The 16,861-nt window shown below is 40.1% G+C and overlaps 1 protein-coding gene across 3 annotated transcripts in view; it reads left to right on the top strand.

The window, feature by feature from the left end:
- LOC6036061 (nuclear receptor subfamily 4 group A member 2) overlaps positions 1-16,861 on the top strand; it is a 195,736-nt gene that overhangs the window by 172,518 nt on the left and 6,357 nt on the right. For 2 of the 3 annotated variants that reach the window (XM_038252553.1, XM_038252555.1), the window contains exons 2-3: positions 5,573-5,799; positions 14,663-16,742. In XM_038252553.1, the coding sequence (XP_038108481.1) occupies positions 5,573-5,799; positions 14,663-16,742 (2,307 nt within the window). The remainder of the gene's footprint in view (positions 1-5,572; positions 5,800-14,662; positions 16,743-16,861) is intronic. The other variant, XM_038252554.1, reaches the window with a different exon arrangement.

Here is a 16,861-nt window from a genome sequence, read left to right as displayed (position 1 = left end):
CTTGGACCATATGATGGACGTATTGTGCGTTGTTGGGCCCCAGGGTCACCAAATCAACATGATCAGCAGTCCGCTTTGATGGATCGCCGAGAAGGTCCTTGAGGCCGACTGATTCCTCATTCGATTTGGAGCATCGCAACGACGCACTCGACGAATCAGATTGAAAATTTAGAGAACCGGTGCGAGCCAAAGACAATGCTAGAGCCAAATGATGACATCATCATTTGGACTAATAGAGGTTCCCACGAATAAACCTATAATTCTTTCAAATCAAATTGCCAAAAAGTGTAAAAAATGAGGCTTTTTGTCCATATCAAAACAAATTGTTTAGATCGTTATCAAAGGGAATTACATGTACTATAAATAAGAATTTAAGTAATAATATAATTTTCAATCTCCAACAAATCTCAATTTTGAATAAAACGAATGATTTCAGAAGAATAATAAAAAATAATCATTGAATATATTTTATTGAATTTTTGATTGATATTTTTATTAATTTCTCTATTTTTCTTCTAAAAAGACTGAAAGGGACTTCAACAAATTTAGGATTTTCCCAATGGATTTTGATGGAAGAATTCCTAAATTTTCAAAATGATTTAAGATTTTCGTGTAAGTTATTATATGCGACCTTGGAAATGCTTTGAAAAATTAAGTTGTTTATAATTATTTGGCTTTTCCATAATTTTAAATAAAATAAGTGTATGATTGTTGTTATGCCCTGTATATCTGTTTTTATGCCCTGGACTACGACTAAACGCAAATTGTTTCAAGCTAATGATATCATTTTACAGTAAGAAACATAAAAGAAACAATAAATAGGAGAATTGACAAGGATTTTTTTATCACACACAAATTGCAATTAATTATATATAAACATAAATATAAAAAAATCAATCTATAAAAAAATAATACAAATGAAAAACGGTAAGTTCATAAAAATATTCAGAACATTAGAACAGCATATTTCAAAACAAGAAAGGAAAAAGTTACTACAAATTAAAGGGTGAGAAAATAAAATAATTTCGTTTTAAATTTGACAGTATACAATTTGGGTTATATTTGGATGTCCACAAGTTACCACTTTTTAATTCAAGGCAACAAAAATTAAACAAATTGCTAAAACTACTTAATCCCGTTTGAAAAAAAAATTTAAATTTAGAGGACTAAAGCAAGTAAGCATTATTCTTGAAATAATTTGTTTCTGGTAAATATGAGTGCAAATAAAAAAAAAAGAAAAAGGTTTATTGTTTGCTCTATCAATATCACTATCAACACTATTATTAACTATTATTGCTTGACAAAAGACACAAAAAAATGGCCGGGAAAAATTTCATCACTTTAACTAATCTAAAAAAAAATTTTTTAAACAACTTAAAAAACAGTAAACAAGATTTAAAAAAAATAACATGAATAATTGGCTCATACTTTATACTTCATACTACTAGCAAAATAGAGATTTTTGTATGTTCACAATATGAGTCACACTTCAGAAGGACAGGAAAAGTCAGTTGTTTCTAAACGGAACTGTGATATTTTTTATTATCTAGATTATTTATAGATAAATATAGATTAATTAGATATTTTTAAAATAATTGTTTTATTCGTAACTATTAGAATATGCCCATTGGGCAGTTGGAAAGGGTATTGAATTCTCTCCGGAGAAGACGGAACTGGTCGTTTTTACGGGGAAGCATGAACCGGCACAGCTCAATCTTTCTCTCTCGGGAAAGACTATCGAGCAGTCGGACCACTTCATGTACATGGGTACCATCTTTGATCAGAAGGGAACATGGGGGAAGCACATCAACTACCTGAAGCAAAAGTGCCTGCAAAGAACTAATTTTCTGCGCAGCGTCTCTGGCAACCGGTGGGGTGCTCATCCTTCTGACCTGCTTCGACTGTACAAGACAACGATACTCTCGGTGCTGGAATATGGCAGTTTCTGCTTCCAATCAGCTGCGAAATCACGCTTGTTGGTTCTCCAGCGGATACAGTACCGATGTCTTCGTATTGTCTTGGGATGCATGCACTCAACTCACAACATGACCCTCGAGGTCTTGGCGGGAGTATTGCCTCTGCGAACTCGTTACTACGAACTGTCTTACCGGTTCCTGATCCGGTGTGATTACAGGAATAAACTGGTAATTGACAACTTTGAAACGTTGCTGAACCTTCACGTTGAGTCTCGGCGCATGCTTCTATATTATGACTTTATGTCATCGTGGGAGTGGAGCCCGAGTACAACGGTACAGCGCACGCCTCCGTTAACCAGCAGCACCCTGATTGGCTTCGACACGTCCATGAAAGCTGATACTCGCGGTATCCCAAACCATCTTCTGCGGGGAGTTGTACCGTCGATCTTCGCATCAAAGTACAACCATGTTCCTCCAAACAACAGATTCTTCACCGATGGCTCCAAGCTCGACGGCTGTACGGGCTTCGGTGTTTATCATGAATCTTATCAGCTGTTCTTTAAGCTGAAGGACCCGAGTTCGGTTTACGTCGCAGAGTTAGCCGCGGTTTACTGCGCACTGCGAATCATCGAGACCATGCCACCTGACCACTACTTCATCTTCACCGATAGCTTTAGCTCTGTTGAGGCTATCCGGACTCTGAAGCCGACCAGGGAGTCTACGTTTTTCCTTACGGAAATACGCAAGACTTTAAACAACCTGGCGGCTCAGTCCTTCAGCATCACGGTGGTATGGGTCCGCGCTCATTGCTCGATTCCGGGTAATGAGAAAGCGGACTTGCTCGCCAAGAAGGGTGCCGAGAGTGGAGACATTTTTGAAAGGCCAATTAGCCTACAAGAATGCTACGGTTTTCCGAGACAGCGTGCGCTTCTGGATTGGCAAACACAATGGGACGGCGACACCAAGGGACGTTGGATGTATTCCATACGACCTAAGGTGCAAAGAAAAGCCTGGTTCAAGGGAATGGACTTGACGCGTGGATTCATCAGAACGATGTCCCGCCTTATGTCGAACCATTACTCGTCCAAGGCTCATCTGTACCGTATCAACATGAGTGATACGAACCTTTGCGACTGTGGGCAGGGTTATCAGGACATCGACCATCTCGTATGGGCGTGTCCAGATCACCAGGCTCACAGAATTAAGTTGAAAGATACCCTCAGGGCCCGAGGAAGACCACCAGAAATCCCGATGCGAGACGCGCTATCTCAACTAGACCTTGATGTTCTCTATCCTATCTATCAGTTCCTCTCAGATTCCAAAATATCTATTTAGTTTTCTTCCAGTTAGTTTTCCTTCAGTTAGTTTTCCTCCAGTTAGTATAACTCGCCTTCACACAAAGCCGTCGTTTCTGGTTGCACCGGAAGCAAAGCAAGATCGCCCCAGCAGCTGGACACCGAGTTGCGGCTGAGGAAAACACGCAAAGGCCAGCAGAGCCAACCTAGACCCCTACACAATCCCCCTTCCCTTCCCACGCCTTGTCTTTAACATCAATCCCTTCTCTACTAACCCCGAGTAGGCCGCGGGTAATCGGCTCCCCTCCCACTAACATTTACACACAAGATCCTCTGTAATTATTAAGTCAAATGTAATTACAAAAGCCGACTCGGTCCTAACCAGGTCTCAGTACCGAAAAGGACCTAATAAAAATAATTTTATGAAAAAAAAAAAAACTATTAGAATGAATTTAAAAAAAATCAACTTATTTTCATGAATTCAAAATTGGTAGGAAGAGCCAAACTGTTCTAAAAACATAATATTTAAATCGATTGCAAATAAATTCACTTAAATTTCATTAAAACTTTTGATGTTTTTTGAAAAGACGTTGTTTTGCTCTAGATTTTTTTTAAAAAGCTTTAGGCCGTTGCAAATATTTTTTGAAGTATAAAAATTGAAATTACGAGCCTTAGTTTCAACATTTGGATGAAAAGAAGTGTTTTAAAATGCATTTTACACGCGTCCAGTTGCTTTCCAATTATAGTTTTCAAAATATGCAGGGTTTTTACGGAAATATTTTTTGGCGAAAAAAAAACTTTTTGTGGGAAAATTTTAAATGTTTTTAAAGGAGTTCAAACATGCTTAATATGATTATAAACGCAGGAAAATGCATTTTAACTCGTTTTCAGTTGATTAAACTTCAAATTCTCATGTGAAATTTTAAATTTTTCGAAAAAATATTTGTTTGTCCCCTGATTATTTAGAAAATATCAGTACATTCAGAAATTTATATTGCAATGCTCGATTTTTCAGTATTATTTCATTAAATTATTTGATTATTACAATATTTTATATCTGATAACATTTTCACCATGTTCTGAAAACAAAGAACTTAAATAATTGCTCAAAAATCAGGTGGTAAAAAAAATATTACAAAAATCTTCAAAATTCCAATGGGAATAGACGTGCAACTGCACTGGAGTCGAGGAACATATATTAAAATTATAAATTGAAAAAAAAAACAGTAGTCTTTAAAAATCAATGATCTTTAACACATTTTTTGTTTCAAAATACCATGTTTAAAAAAAATCTACAATATAAATTGATTTACAAAATAATTCTATTTTATTACAAATATTGCAATTATAAACAATCTAAATGCAAATACAGAGTGAAATATTTCCGCAACACTTTCAACAGATGTAAATTGGATACGCAAATTTCCTTTTTTCCAATTTCCACTCAGTCTATCTAGCTTCCACTACCTTACCACCGTTCCTTCTGCTGTTTTGTCACGTCTCATAAAGAAATCACCACTCCAAATCACACAGACGCACACACACATTCACTACACCTCGTTCTAATAATGAACTTGCTAAATATCACTGATTTTACGACCCTCCAAGGATAGTCTCACCCCTCTTCTCACCTCTATCTAGAAGGGCCTCTTTTCGAAGCTCGCTCACGATAGTGATCAGGAGAACCATTTATCATCGTCCCTTTGCGATGCGCCCCCTTCACATTTTCACATTACCTGCCCGGGGTTCTCTACCCCCTGAAGTCACGGTCCGTGAAGTGTACATAGCGCGATATGTAAATTATCGCGATATAAAAATAATAGCGCAAGAATCACCCAAGTTGGCAAGCGCACCCGAGATGATGATCCCGGGCGGCCACTCCCATCGAAATCCCGGGTTCGGCCCCGAAACTGACTTTATTCAAATTGTGTCCGCGAAACACGAGACATCGCTCGTCGCTCGAGGAGGTGGCCATTTTTAAGTGTGATTATGTGCGACGGTGTAATAAAATATTAACAACATTAGAAGACGACCCCGCGGTGGTCATTCGAGATTTTGTGGTTTGGTTTGACCGTTGGCGAGATTTATTGGGTATAAATTGGCCGCGAGTGAGCAATTGAAGAGCATCCGAGACATTTGACTTCCAAAGTTTATGCTAAATTATGCTGATTGACCCCGGCAGCTGAATTTATTTGGCCCCGCGGATAAATTTCATTGACGCAGAAATCCATCAAAGTGTCGCCCACAGTGAATTATGATCTATTATGGTACCTTAACGAAAGAAAAACCGGTCCCTCAAATCAACCGCCCATTACTAATCCGCCCAAAAATAAACCCTTTCTCGTTCGTGTCCCCACACAGGTGCTCCACAACTTCTGTCGCAAGTTGTAAACTCACCACCGCCGTCGACGCCAAGGGTTGCCGGTCCGACGTCGCCACCGGCCTCGAGCCCCGAGAAAGGACCTGCGACCACCACCAGCCGGCGGAAAGCAGCATCCGGTGAAGCCGCGACCACCGGTTCCACGACCGCCGCCACCACCACCTCTGCTGGCAGTGGCAACACCAGCATGTTACTGCTGCAACCTCAGGTGAGTTTTGAAAACATGTTTTCTGTGGCTTGGCTGAAAATTACTGATTTTACTGTATTCAGAGCAATGAACAGTTTTGAGTTATGGTTTCTATAGCGTTACACTGTATAATTTGAGACTAAAGCAAACCCAATTTTGATTTAGTATTGTCGACCGAGAATTGAAACCTTCTTGTAAGTTGGGAAAACGATCTGGGCTGTCGTGCAAATTAAACGTAAAATGGTTTGTTTTTTTTACCGAATTCGGTGAATTTTACCGATTTTTGAACTGCTGAATAGTTTGGTAAACTGAAAACAACCGAATTTGGTAAAATATTACCGAAATAATGTAATAAAGTTCATTTTTGTTCATCTTGTTACCGAATTTCTGTATTTTTTTGTTCATTATGACAGATGGTTTACCGATCTAAAGTTTACCGATTTTTCAACTAAAACTAGAATAAGATCATGGAACTATTCAAAGGTATGCAGGTTCCTCGAAGGTAACTTATCTTAAAATATTTTTTGATAAAAGAGTTACATGCATGTAAATCTGTAAATCGGTCATATTCCTAAATGTCCCGGCCCCTAATATATCATCGCATTGTTATCGCTATTTGATATGAGCTTGATTTGATTTATCTGCATTTAATCTGATTTGATTTCACTTCGCTTCGATTTTAGCGGATTGCAGACTGGATTTTCGCCATGTGATGTGATGATTGTCTAAGCCCAAGTTGCCTAGGAATCGATAATTGGGAATAGAACCAATTGCATTTAATCTGATTTGATTTATTGATTTTATCAGCTTTAATTTTTTTACCGAATTCGGTAAAGTTTACCGAATTTTTAACTGGTAAACTGAAAATATCCGAATTTTGTAAAAACTTACCGAAATTCGGTAATGAAGTTCATTATTGTTCATCTTGTTACCGAATTTCGGTAAAATGTTGTTCATTTTGACAGATGGTTTACCGATCTAATCTTTACCGATTTTTCAACAACAGAATTCGGTAAAAAAAATCAAAGTGTGTAGGGAATGTTGATGACAGTAAATTCAGTCAACTCTAAGTCGATATTACAGGAACCGTGGTTAGAGGAAGTAATCAGGACAAACAAGTAAGAATTGAGAATTCAAAGGTCGTTATTTAGTATTTCATCAGCTTTGCTTCGTAAACTTACTAAATTAAATCATTCCCTGCACACTTAGATTATTTTTAACTGAATTCGGTAGTTGAAAAATCGGTAAAGTTGAGATCGGTAATTTTACCGAATTTCGTTTTAAGATGAACGATAATGAACCAAATTTTGGTATATTTTTACCGAATACGGTAAAACAAATCTAAGTGTGTGAAATAAAATTTTTAGTATCAATTATGCTTCATAATTTTATTTATTTTTGATTTTCCGATCTTTTCAAATATCTTACTTTTTTTCATAGTTCCGTGAAATTTTCAAGAATATTTTTCTTTTAATTTCAAAGGGTTTGTTTAAGATTTGTTTTTGCTCCTTGATTTTTTAATGAAACTTTTGAGAGGAGAGTTGAAAACTTTTAAACATTGTTTTGTTGATCAAAAGGACGATGAATATTCGAATTATTTTACTCATTTTGTGAAGACAACATTTCAGTTAAATCTTGTTTTTGTTTGTAATTCATTAAAATGTAGATGAAATATAAGTGAATATCAACATAGAATAGAAGACAAACATTGTGATGAACTAAATTTAAAAAAAAACGAAAATTATCCATATAGCGTAGGAAATTAAAGGAGACTTTTTCATTATCATTAAATTAAAAATCGGCCAGAAAAATGAAAGGGCAAAACATTTTTTTTAAGTGCAAAAAAATATATAAATTTAAGTGCAATCAACTGAAATCAATTTCAAATGCATTCCCCTGATTTAAGAATCATTTTAGCATGTTTGGGCTAATTCTAAAATCTTTCCCCTCTCGACCTCGACCAGAGTCGAGGGACAAAAACTTTGAAAACATATTTGCATCGGCCTTATTAGTCAGTTTTATATATTTCACTCCAAATCTCATGTTACAAACAATTTATGTGACTTAAAAGACTGAAAAAAAAATTGAAAAGTTTTTCTATTATTGTCACGTTGAAAATTTTAAAATTTATTGTATTTCATTTAAATATATAAAGTACTTTCTGTAATTTTGACATTAGATTTTCACGTTTATTTGATATTTTTCACGTTTCGTGAAAATTCCGTGAAATTCACTGCTTTGGAATGTTGATCCTCATGAATATTAATATTTTTGAAGATGAAAAATCACTGAGCCTATTGATAATTTGATAAGAATTCTAACAAAACAATATAAATGGGCCAAAGCCGAAGTCAAAACAAACAGTCCAACCTGCTCGTTCCTCGTAGACATCTTCTGACGTAAAAATGATGGAATATTGTTTAACTTTACAATTTGACCAATTTACGTGGTTATTTATTTTAAGAAAATTGTAATTAAAAAATGCAAGCAACCAAATTTGTCATTTAAATGAAAAGTGGAGAGGTTTGTAGGCATAAAATTATATTCCGAAAAAAAAGCTTTGGAAAGAAATAAAGACAAAAAAAAGTTTTCGTCATAGTAAATCAAATTATGCTAACCAAACAACATTAATATCTAAATATAAATATTTACCTCCGATGCATCATTGGTTCACTATCAAGTTAACCTTCAGCCATCTTCTCTAAAAATAACTACCAAATCATCTAAAAAAAACCTATAAAATTTCGCCCCTGCATCCGTCATGCAAATTTTACCCCTACACATTGCCACTATTTTCACGGTACATCCTTCTGAAGCAAAAAAATAATAAACCCAAAATTGACTTCGCGAAGCAATTTTCCATATTCCAAATCAAACGGCTGCACATCTTAACGGCCCGCGAAAAGTCGTAAAATTTTGCCTGCACGTCCATAAAACGACACTATCGCCGATGGAAAAAAAAAAAAAGTTCAGCGCGGATTTCGAGCGCTTTCGAGGGCACCATCGCCAAACAATTGCGGAAGAAGATGCGATACTGATTATCGTTTCTTTCACCTCTCTGGTCGGCCACTAAATCGGCACACACAAAAAACGAACCAACGAACGCGCCTCGTTTTTCGGGCGAAAGTGTCTTCCCAGTTCTCCGGTGATGTTCCGGTTGTCACCGTGTCGGCAGGGGTGGGAAAGTTGCGAACCATCGTGAAGCGATCGCAATTTTTTTTCCGTAATTTAACAAGAAAAAATTGATCAAACTCGCCAAAATCATCGCGATGGTTCACCAAAAACCATCGTGATGGTTCGCCAACTCCATCCCGATGGTTCAACTGTTTCTTCGCGATGGTTCACGAAACTTCATCGCGATGCTTTGTAAGAATGTTCATGATCGCCATATCTGGAATGTTCTGGATGTACGAATGCCTCGCGATAGTCACTGCAATGCATCGCGATGTTTTCCACCCCTGACTCGCTTTGCTTGATGAGGTTAGCAGTGATTGTGCAGTGCGCATGCGAATTCGTCTTCGTCGGCTTTGCCAAATCGTCGATAATCGAAGAAGATCAATTTCCGTGAGTGTGTCGTCGCACGGCCCGGCCTAAATTGCGTGGGAGAATAAAGCGAGAAGGTTTGGCAGTGTGTGTGTGTGCGGTTTTATGTTTTATTGATGAAATGGTCGAAAGCTTTGATAAAGTCTTTGTTTGCGCAAAGATTGCCGAGGACGGCGGAAAACATCGCCACGATCAGCGCGCGATGATTGACGTTTACGGTGATGGTGAAGATAAATTTTCCAGTCACGAGTGCTCTCCCGCGTATATGGGAAATGGCGTTTTATTGGTTTTTAAGTGGCGCTCTTTTATGCACGGTTATTTATTGTGACGAAGAGGGTGGGTGACTTCCAGGCTGCAGACGACATCGAGCGAGCTGTGCACATATGCTAAAATTGATAAACTCTCACTCGCGTGTGGCATTACGCGGCGATGATAAATCTGCATCTCAACATTGGCGGAATTTCGGATGAGATGATGAGATTATGCGGCGAAGCGAATGACGGGGACGAGGGCGCGTGCGAGACTTCAAAAGGTTAACCCGAGAAATTGTGTCAAATTTGACGATTGGACACACACACGGCGGAGACTGGAGAATCAATAGTGCAGTTGTTCCGACCAGCAAATACCGTGAGTTCGTTAGCGCGTCCAAAGATGGAAGCAAGATACGATGAGGGGACGAATGCCGTGTGTCTGCAAAGTGTCGAATCCTTCAACCCAAGACTGACCACACTGGGTCTCACTGCATCTTCAACAGGGGTAGTCAGCTGCGAATCATTATCGATAGATTACCTCTGACGATAAACAGATAAACAGACAATGAACAGCAGCACCCAACAGTGTGTCGAAAGACTTCCAGAAGATAAATGGATGGAAAGTGATAACGGATGAACTTGACACTCGTCGGTGAGATTCGGAAAGATATGATCTGTTGCGATGGAGCAATCTTCACCAATTCATCGATTATGACGGTTTGGACACGGATCTCCAAAGTTTAGCAGCGTGGCATTCATCCGAAAGGAAAAAAAATCTCAGATCAATTACGAGTATTCATTACTGAGAACAACTTCAATTCTAGAGTTTTTTTGATTAGGTCCTATAAACATATGAAAGACAATGGTTTATTGGTCCTTTTCAAAAAAAACTCTGGAATTGAATAGTTCCAAATATGTAAAAGGCTCATCTGCCTTACGTGAATACATAACTTTGTAATGCTTCGTCTGTTGGTTTCAAACTACTGATTATCTGATGTTCCCGATTTACAATAAATTTCGCCTAAATCACTCCCGAAGAAAGCTGGTTGCAATTTCCATCTTTCATTAGCCCTTTCATTCAAATTCAAATTGAATAGCACCATCATAAATGCCTTTTTAAATGCATTCAAACGCCGCAGGAGCCAACATCGCACACAAAACGGTATCAAACAAACAAACCCAAACAGAAGAACAATCAACAGTTTCAAATCTCTGGAGCGCAACAATCCGTTTCGCCACGCTTATCGCCCGGTATCGATCTTGAACGGTTCCGTCCCGTCCCTCGTAGTCTTTCTTTTCCAAGCAAGCCGAATCACCTGCAACTACCCGGTTCATGATGATACCCCAATCAGCGCACAACAAGCAGGAAAAAAAAGCGCAACTGCCAAAGAATACCCCTCGAGAAGGTCGACAATCCCGACGGGGGGTGCCTAGCGATTCGGCACATATGGCAGCAGCGCTCTTCGTTGATGAACTCAACTCTCTGTGCCGTCGCTTCACTGTCGCTTTCAATCCCCCAATAATAGCGGGTTTCCGGGGCTCCGCGAGCAGGCTAAGAGATTTATGCACTCACTTGCCGCGGTTGAGACGATGGCATCTCAAACTTGCTCTCCTCCCAATTCGTGCGGAGTGCTTTCCTTGCAGGCTAGGGTGGTTCATATTTGGGTTAAGTCTTAAAAAACAGAACTATCACGAAACATGCATATTTTTTGGGGCTTGGTAAAGGAAATGTCCATTAGAGTGATACGAAAAATTGAAAATTTTGAATAAAAAACAGTTGGACACAATTGGACGAGACTTACGCCACCTGTCGGCAAAATCCTGAAGTGAAATTTTTTCAAGATTTTTACCATACTTCAATGCTCAATGTGACCCGTAAACCTTAACCCATCTAGCTCAAAATTTGCACAAATACTTATGTTTGTTTAAGAAATCGAGCCATAGGGTGTCCCTAATGACCAATTTTTATTTTACTGTCACCCTAATGTCCATTTATTGAGCCTAGTCCTCATTTTTGACCAGTGAAAACAAATTTAAAATCATTCTATAATTTTCTTTAAAAAAAATTTAGAAATGTGAAATACAAAAATTGTTTAAATCGTTTTCAAAATATGTATGAAATTTTTCGAATCACTCAAATGATACACAGCTGTGGATCAAAACAACAAAAAAATGATTTTCTGCAATAAGATTTTTTAAATTGCAATTTATTTGTTGTCTTTATTTGGGACGTTGAGCTCAAATATGACCCCAAAAATGCATGCATTAATAAACTTTGGCAATTAAATGTATCATTTCTTGCTAACTATTTTCAAAACTTCATATGAACATGGGAAACCCATGGCACATTAGTTGTTTTGGAGAAGTAATCTAAATTTCTTCATTTTCATAAGAATTTTAAAAAAGATCTATATGTATAAAAACCTGTTTAAAGAAGTTTTAATAGCATTTATAAAAAAAATGTGTTGAATTTGAAATGCTTAAGCCGCACTGAGCAGGTCTCTACGAAAAGATACTTCAAAAAAGCATTTAAAATCACATAAAATTGATTTCCGAAAACAACACTGTAATCTTGATTTTCTTATTTTTATTATTTTCTTTAACATATAAGGGGACATACATTGAAAATTACAGAATAGGCAAAACAATTTTGACCAAGTAAAGATTTTGTAAACAACTAGAGATTTATCGAAACAAATCTAAAAAATTCTAAACAAATTTTTAATGAAAAATCAAATTTGCAATCAAAAAGAATTGCAGAGAAATTTTGATAAGGAGACGATTTTCAAGTTAAATCCATTTTAAGGTCATTTGTTTTTTTTTTTTTCAAATAAGTCGCAGATTTTCAATTTTTAAGAAAAATCGTTCACCCATTTTTGAAAAAAAATCATTAATCTGAGAAAATTCCTTGGAAAATTCCCAACATTTTGCTTTTTTGAACTTTGTTGATACAGCCTGCTTTGGTTTTCTTCATTTTCAGAAGAATTAAAAAAACTTTGAATTTATAAATACATATTGAATTTATATATATTTTTTATCTGGGAATCTTTTCCTTTACTTCAGATTTGTTTAATGACAGTTTTCACTGAATCCTTTTTTTTCCATTAACAAATAATTGTGGCCTGAATCCTTAGACAAATCCATTGGAAACAAAATGCATGAGTCGCTTTAAAATTATGAACTGAGCTCTACGAAAAGACCCTTCTAAAAAAGCCTTTCAAAATCACTAAACATAGATTTTCAAAAACAACAATGTAATCTTGATTTTTTTATTTTGATTATTTTCTTTAAAATATGTTTTCGGAGATATATCATTGACCAGGTTATGATTTTATGAAAAACTAGAAATATATCGAAACAAATCTAAAAAAAAAAGTTAAAATCAAATTTGCAATCAAAAAATACTGCAGTGAAAATTTTATGAGGAGACCGTTTGAATTTTATAGCCATTTATAGGTCACTTCGTTTAAATAAGTCGCAGATTTTCAATTTTAATTAATTGCCCATATTTAACCAGTTTTGAAAATAATATTTTCGAATAGCTGAGAAAATTCCATAAATTTTGGTTTTTTGAACCTTGTTGAAATAAGATTTTCTCAGTATTTTCCAATTAGCCCTTGTTTTTGGGAATCTTTGGAACCAATAGCCCGATTTTGAATATTAAAAATAAAAAAAGGTAAAATTATCTGCTCCTTTTGATAAAAAAAATTGAAATTATATGATCAAGAAAAACTTTTTGAAGAGGCAAAAAACTAATATTTTTTAAATTATCAAATGTAGGCAATTATGTGCCCTAAAACATATCAATAAATAAAAAATATACAAAAAAAAACAATGTTTTTGGAATTAATTTTTAATTACAAAAAGTGTTTTAGAAAAATGCAAACAAATTCGTGCATTTTGTTGTGTAATTCTCATCCATACCTACAACTTTGCCGAATCGCCTACTTAGAAAATGAATGGCTCTAAAAAGAGGAAAATTCAACATTTTTTATTATTTTTTAAATAGAAAATAAATATCGCTACTGTATTCAAGCAAAGTGTTGGAAAGGCCAATGCAAATTTTATTTTCAAATTTCGAAAAAATCATGTATGTACTGCCAAATCAAACATTACCAAGTTCGAACCACCCTAGCCCGTCCCTCCACGCAACCCCGCAACTCGGCCCAAACTTTATAAAAATTCCAAACATTAATTAACTAATTATGCTTCACATCATTTCGCATGATCCATCGCATCGCGGAAGAGAGGTCGGTCTGTTGACCTGTGCTTCGCGCACTGACCGGAGATCTGCTCCAGTTGAGGCGGGGGGGCCTTTTTTCGGTCATTTCCTGTGGCGGCCTCACTTGCTCCGGCGAAAGGTTGTTGTGGTGGTGGCGATTCCTAGAAGGTGCGGATCGACCGTGCTGATGTAACCCAAGATGGTCAATGCCTACTCCGCATGATGATGCAGGTTGATGTTGGTTGATGGAGGTCGCGCGATGCTTTGGGATGCTGGGAGATGCTGCGATTGAGGTTAAGATGAGTAATCATGTGCACTTACACTTAATCACGGGCGTATGAAGAGAAGCTTTTTTTTGGGTTACGCGTGATAAAGTGATGTTTGGATGGAATGTACGCGGTTGTTGATCAATTATTGTGACAATTGAAACTTTCATCATCTTGATGGATTGTATTACAACCATATTCTTGGCAGCAATAACCCAACCCTCAACCCAACTAATCCACTGCCAAACGAGGCGTATCGCAAAATTTTCCCCCATTTTCGTTTTCCACCGCGAATAAATAATTCACGCGCCACGGTCCATCAACACAGCGCGCTGGTCTCTCCTCCCACCCAATTTTCATTAATTTTCCTTCCTTCCGTCCAACGCCGTGCTGCGTCCAATCAACGCCATGACTCTTGATATTATCGTCATGGACGGTACGGTACGCTCGGTTGGCGCCCGGCCAAGCCAGCCCGGCGCCGTCGTCGTTGAATTTCGCTCTAGTTTTTCGCGCGCGTAACATAAGCGCCAAGCCACGCCCCTTTCATTTGGATGGGATTTTAATGAACATTTCACCCTTCTTTTCTCTCTCACCCCTCTCAGGCTACTTCTTTTAGTTCGGTTTCTTCGTTTGATTATTTACTGTCGCAGCAGCAGAACCACCCCGAGCAATCGTACCATCAGCTGGGCTCGTTCGGAAGTCCCAGCAGCAGTCATCTACAGCCTTCACATCCGCAACAGCAGCAGCAGCTGAGTCCCGAGCTTCTGCCGACCTCCCAGCAGTTGGACAAGCTTGCGGAGCTGTTTGCCCCGCCACCATCGTCCCAAACCCCGACAGTCGAGTCCGAGTCGTACCTGGACCAGACGCAACATTCCAACAGCTCGAGCGATACCTTGGTGGGCTACGAGGAGAATCCGTCCAGCTTCGGCGGCTCCAGCGATAGCATCCCAGCTGCGTTGCTGAAGGGTAGCTATAAGGAGGAAAGTCTCACCGAGTTGCAGGGCCCATTTCCTCAGCGGTCACAAATCACCGAACCAGATCAGGATCTCCTGTTGGAGACATCGTCAACTGAAGAGCTTGGATTGCTGACGCTTCGATCGAGCAGTGATCCCGTACTTGCGAGCAGCGCTCGTCATCAACAGCTTATCCAACAGCAACCAATCCAACGACCCACGGGACGACCTCCAGCGACCGACATACCCGGCCCAAGTGGCGCAGCCAGTAACATCAACTCGATCTTACCCAGCTTCCAGGACACGTACCAGATCAAGTTCAACCAGCTGGCAAACTTCGGGCTCAAAATGGACGAGGACTGCTTCAAGATCGCGGCCTCACCACACCACCAAAGCGTTGCGTACGGTCACCACGGCGGTTACGGCCCCGCCCATCATGCCGCAGGCATCCACCAGGGTCACTACGAGTTCCCGCCGCAGCCGGCCCAGCCCACGACCCAGTACAGCAACCCCCCACCAACCACGGGAGGGTTCTACTCGCCCGCGTACGAACCGCATGCCACGGTAAGTCCTGCCGCCGTCCAGATCCCCGGCAACACCACACTGACCGCTTCCCCCGCTCCACAGAACTACGGTGCTGTAACGCCCCAAGACTCCTACTCCCTGCCACCCTTCCCGACGATCGCCGAGCTGCACGTGTCCACGCCGTATCGACGAGCCTCGCTCCCACTACAGCGCTCAGAGTCCACGTCCAGCAGCGAAAGCCCAAAACCACCCCGAGTGGGAATCTACAAGTACTCGGCGCTACCAAGTGCCTCCAGCTCAGCGTCCAGCTCCCCAGGATACATCAACAACAACAACCCCAACACGGTCAACAACAATGAGGTCGCTGCTGCAGCGGCCGCCGCCGCCGCCTCAGGCGGTTGCATAACTCCAGCTCCACCCCGAGGAACCACCCCCCAGAGCCCCTCCCAACTGTGCGCGGTCTGCGGCGATACGGCGGCCTGCCAGCACTACGGCGTCCGAACCTGCGAGGGCTGCAAAGGCTTCTTCAAGCGAACAGTACAAAAGGGATCCAAGTACGTCTGTCTGGCGGACAAGGCCTGCCCCGTTGACAAGCGACGACGAAACCGGTGTCAGTTCTGCCGCTTCCAAAAGTGTCTCGCCGTCGGCATGGTCAAGGAGGTGGTTCGCACCGACTCGCTCAAAGGACGCCGCGGCCGGCTACCGTCCAAGCCAAAGTCACCCCAGGAGTCCCCGCCGAGCCCGCCCGTCTCGATGATCACCGCCCTGGTGCGGGCCCACGTCGACACCACACCCGATCTCGCCAGCCTGGACTACGCCCAGTACCGCGAACCTGGCCAAAACGAACCCATCATCTCGGAGGCGGAAAAGGTCCAGCAGTTCTACAACCTCCTCACCACGTCCGTCGACGTGATCAAGCAGTTCGCCGACAAGCTGCCCGGCTTCAGCGATCTCAGCCCCGACGACCAGGAGCTGCTGTTCCAGTCGGCATCGCTGGAGCTGTTCGTGCTGCGACTCTCGTACCGGGCGCGCATCGACGACACCAAGATGACCTTCTGCAACGGGGTGGTGCTGCACAAGCTGCAGTGCCAGCGCTCGTTCGGCGACTGGCTGAACGCGATCCTCGAGTTCAGCAAGAGCCTCCACTCGATGGAGATCGACATCTCGGCGTTCGCGTGTCTGTGCGCGCTCACGCTGGTCACAGGTAAGGGTTGGGGCAACGGGACGTGGCGCCATATTGTCAAACTGCATTTAAACATTTTGTACAAGATACATCTGAAAAGACCTCCAAATATGACGTTCTGTGACAAAATTTCAACGAAT

Source organism: Culex quinquefasciatus, chromosome 2 (assembly GCF_015732765.1).
Source record: "Culex quinquefasciatus strain JHB chromosome 2, VPISU_Cqui_1.0_pri_paternal, whole genome shotgun sequence".
Classification (NCBI taxonomy): domain Eukaryota; kingdom Metazoa; phylum Arthropoda; class Insecta; order Diptera; family Culicidae; genus Culex; species Culex quinquefasciatus.
This window is presented reverse-complemented; position numbering and strand designations above follow the sequence as displayed.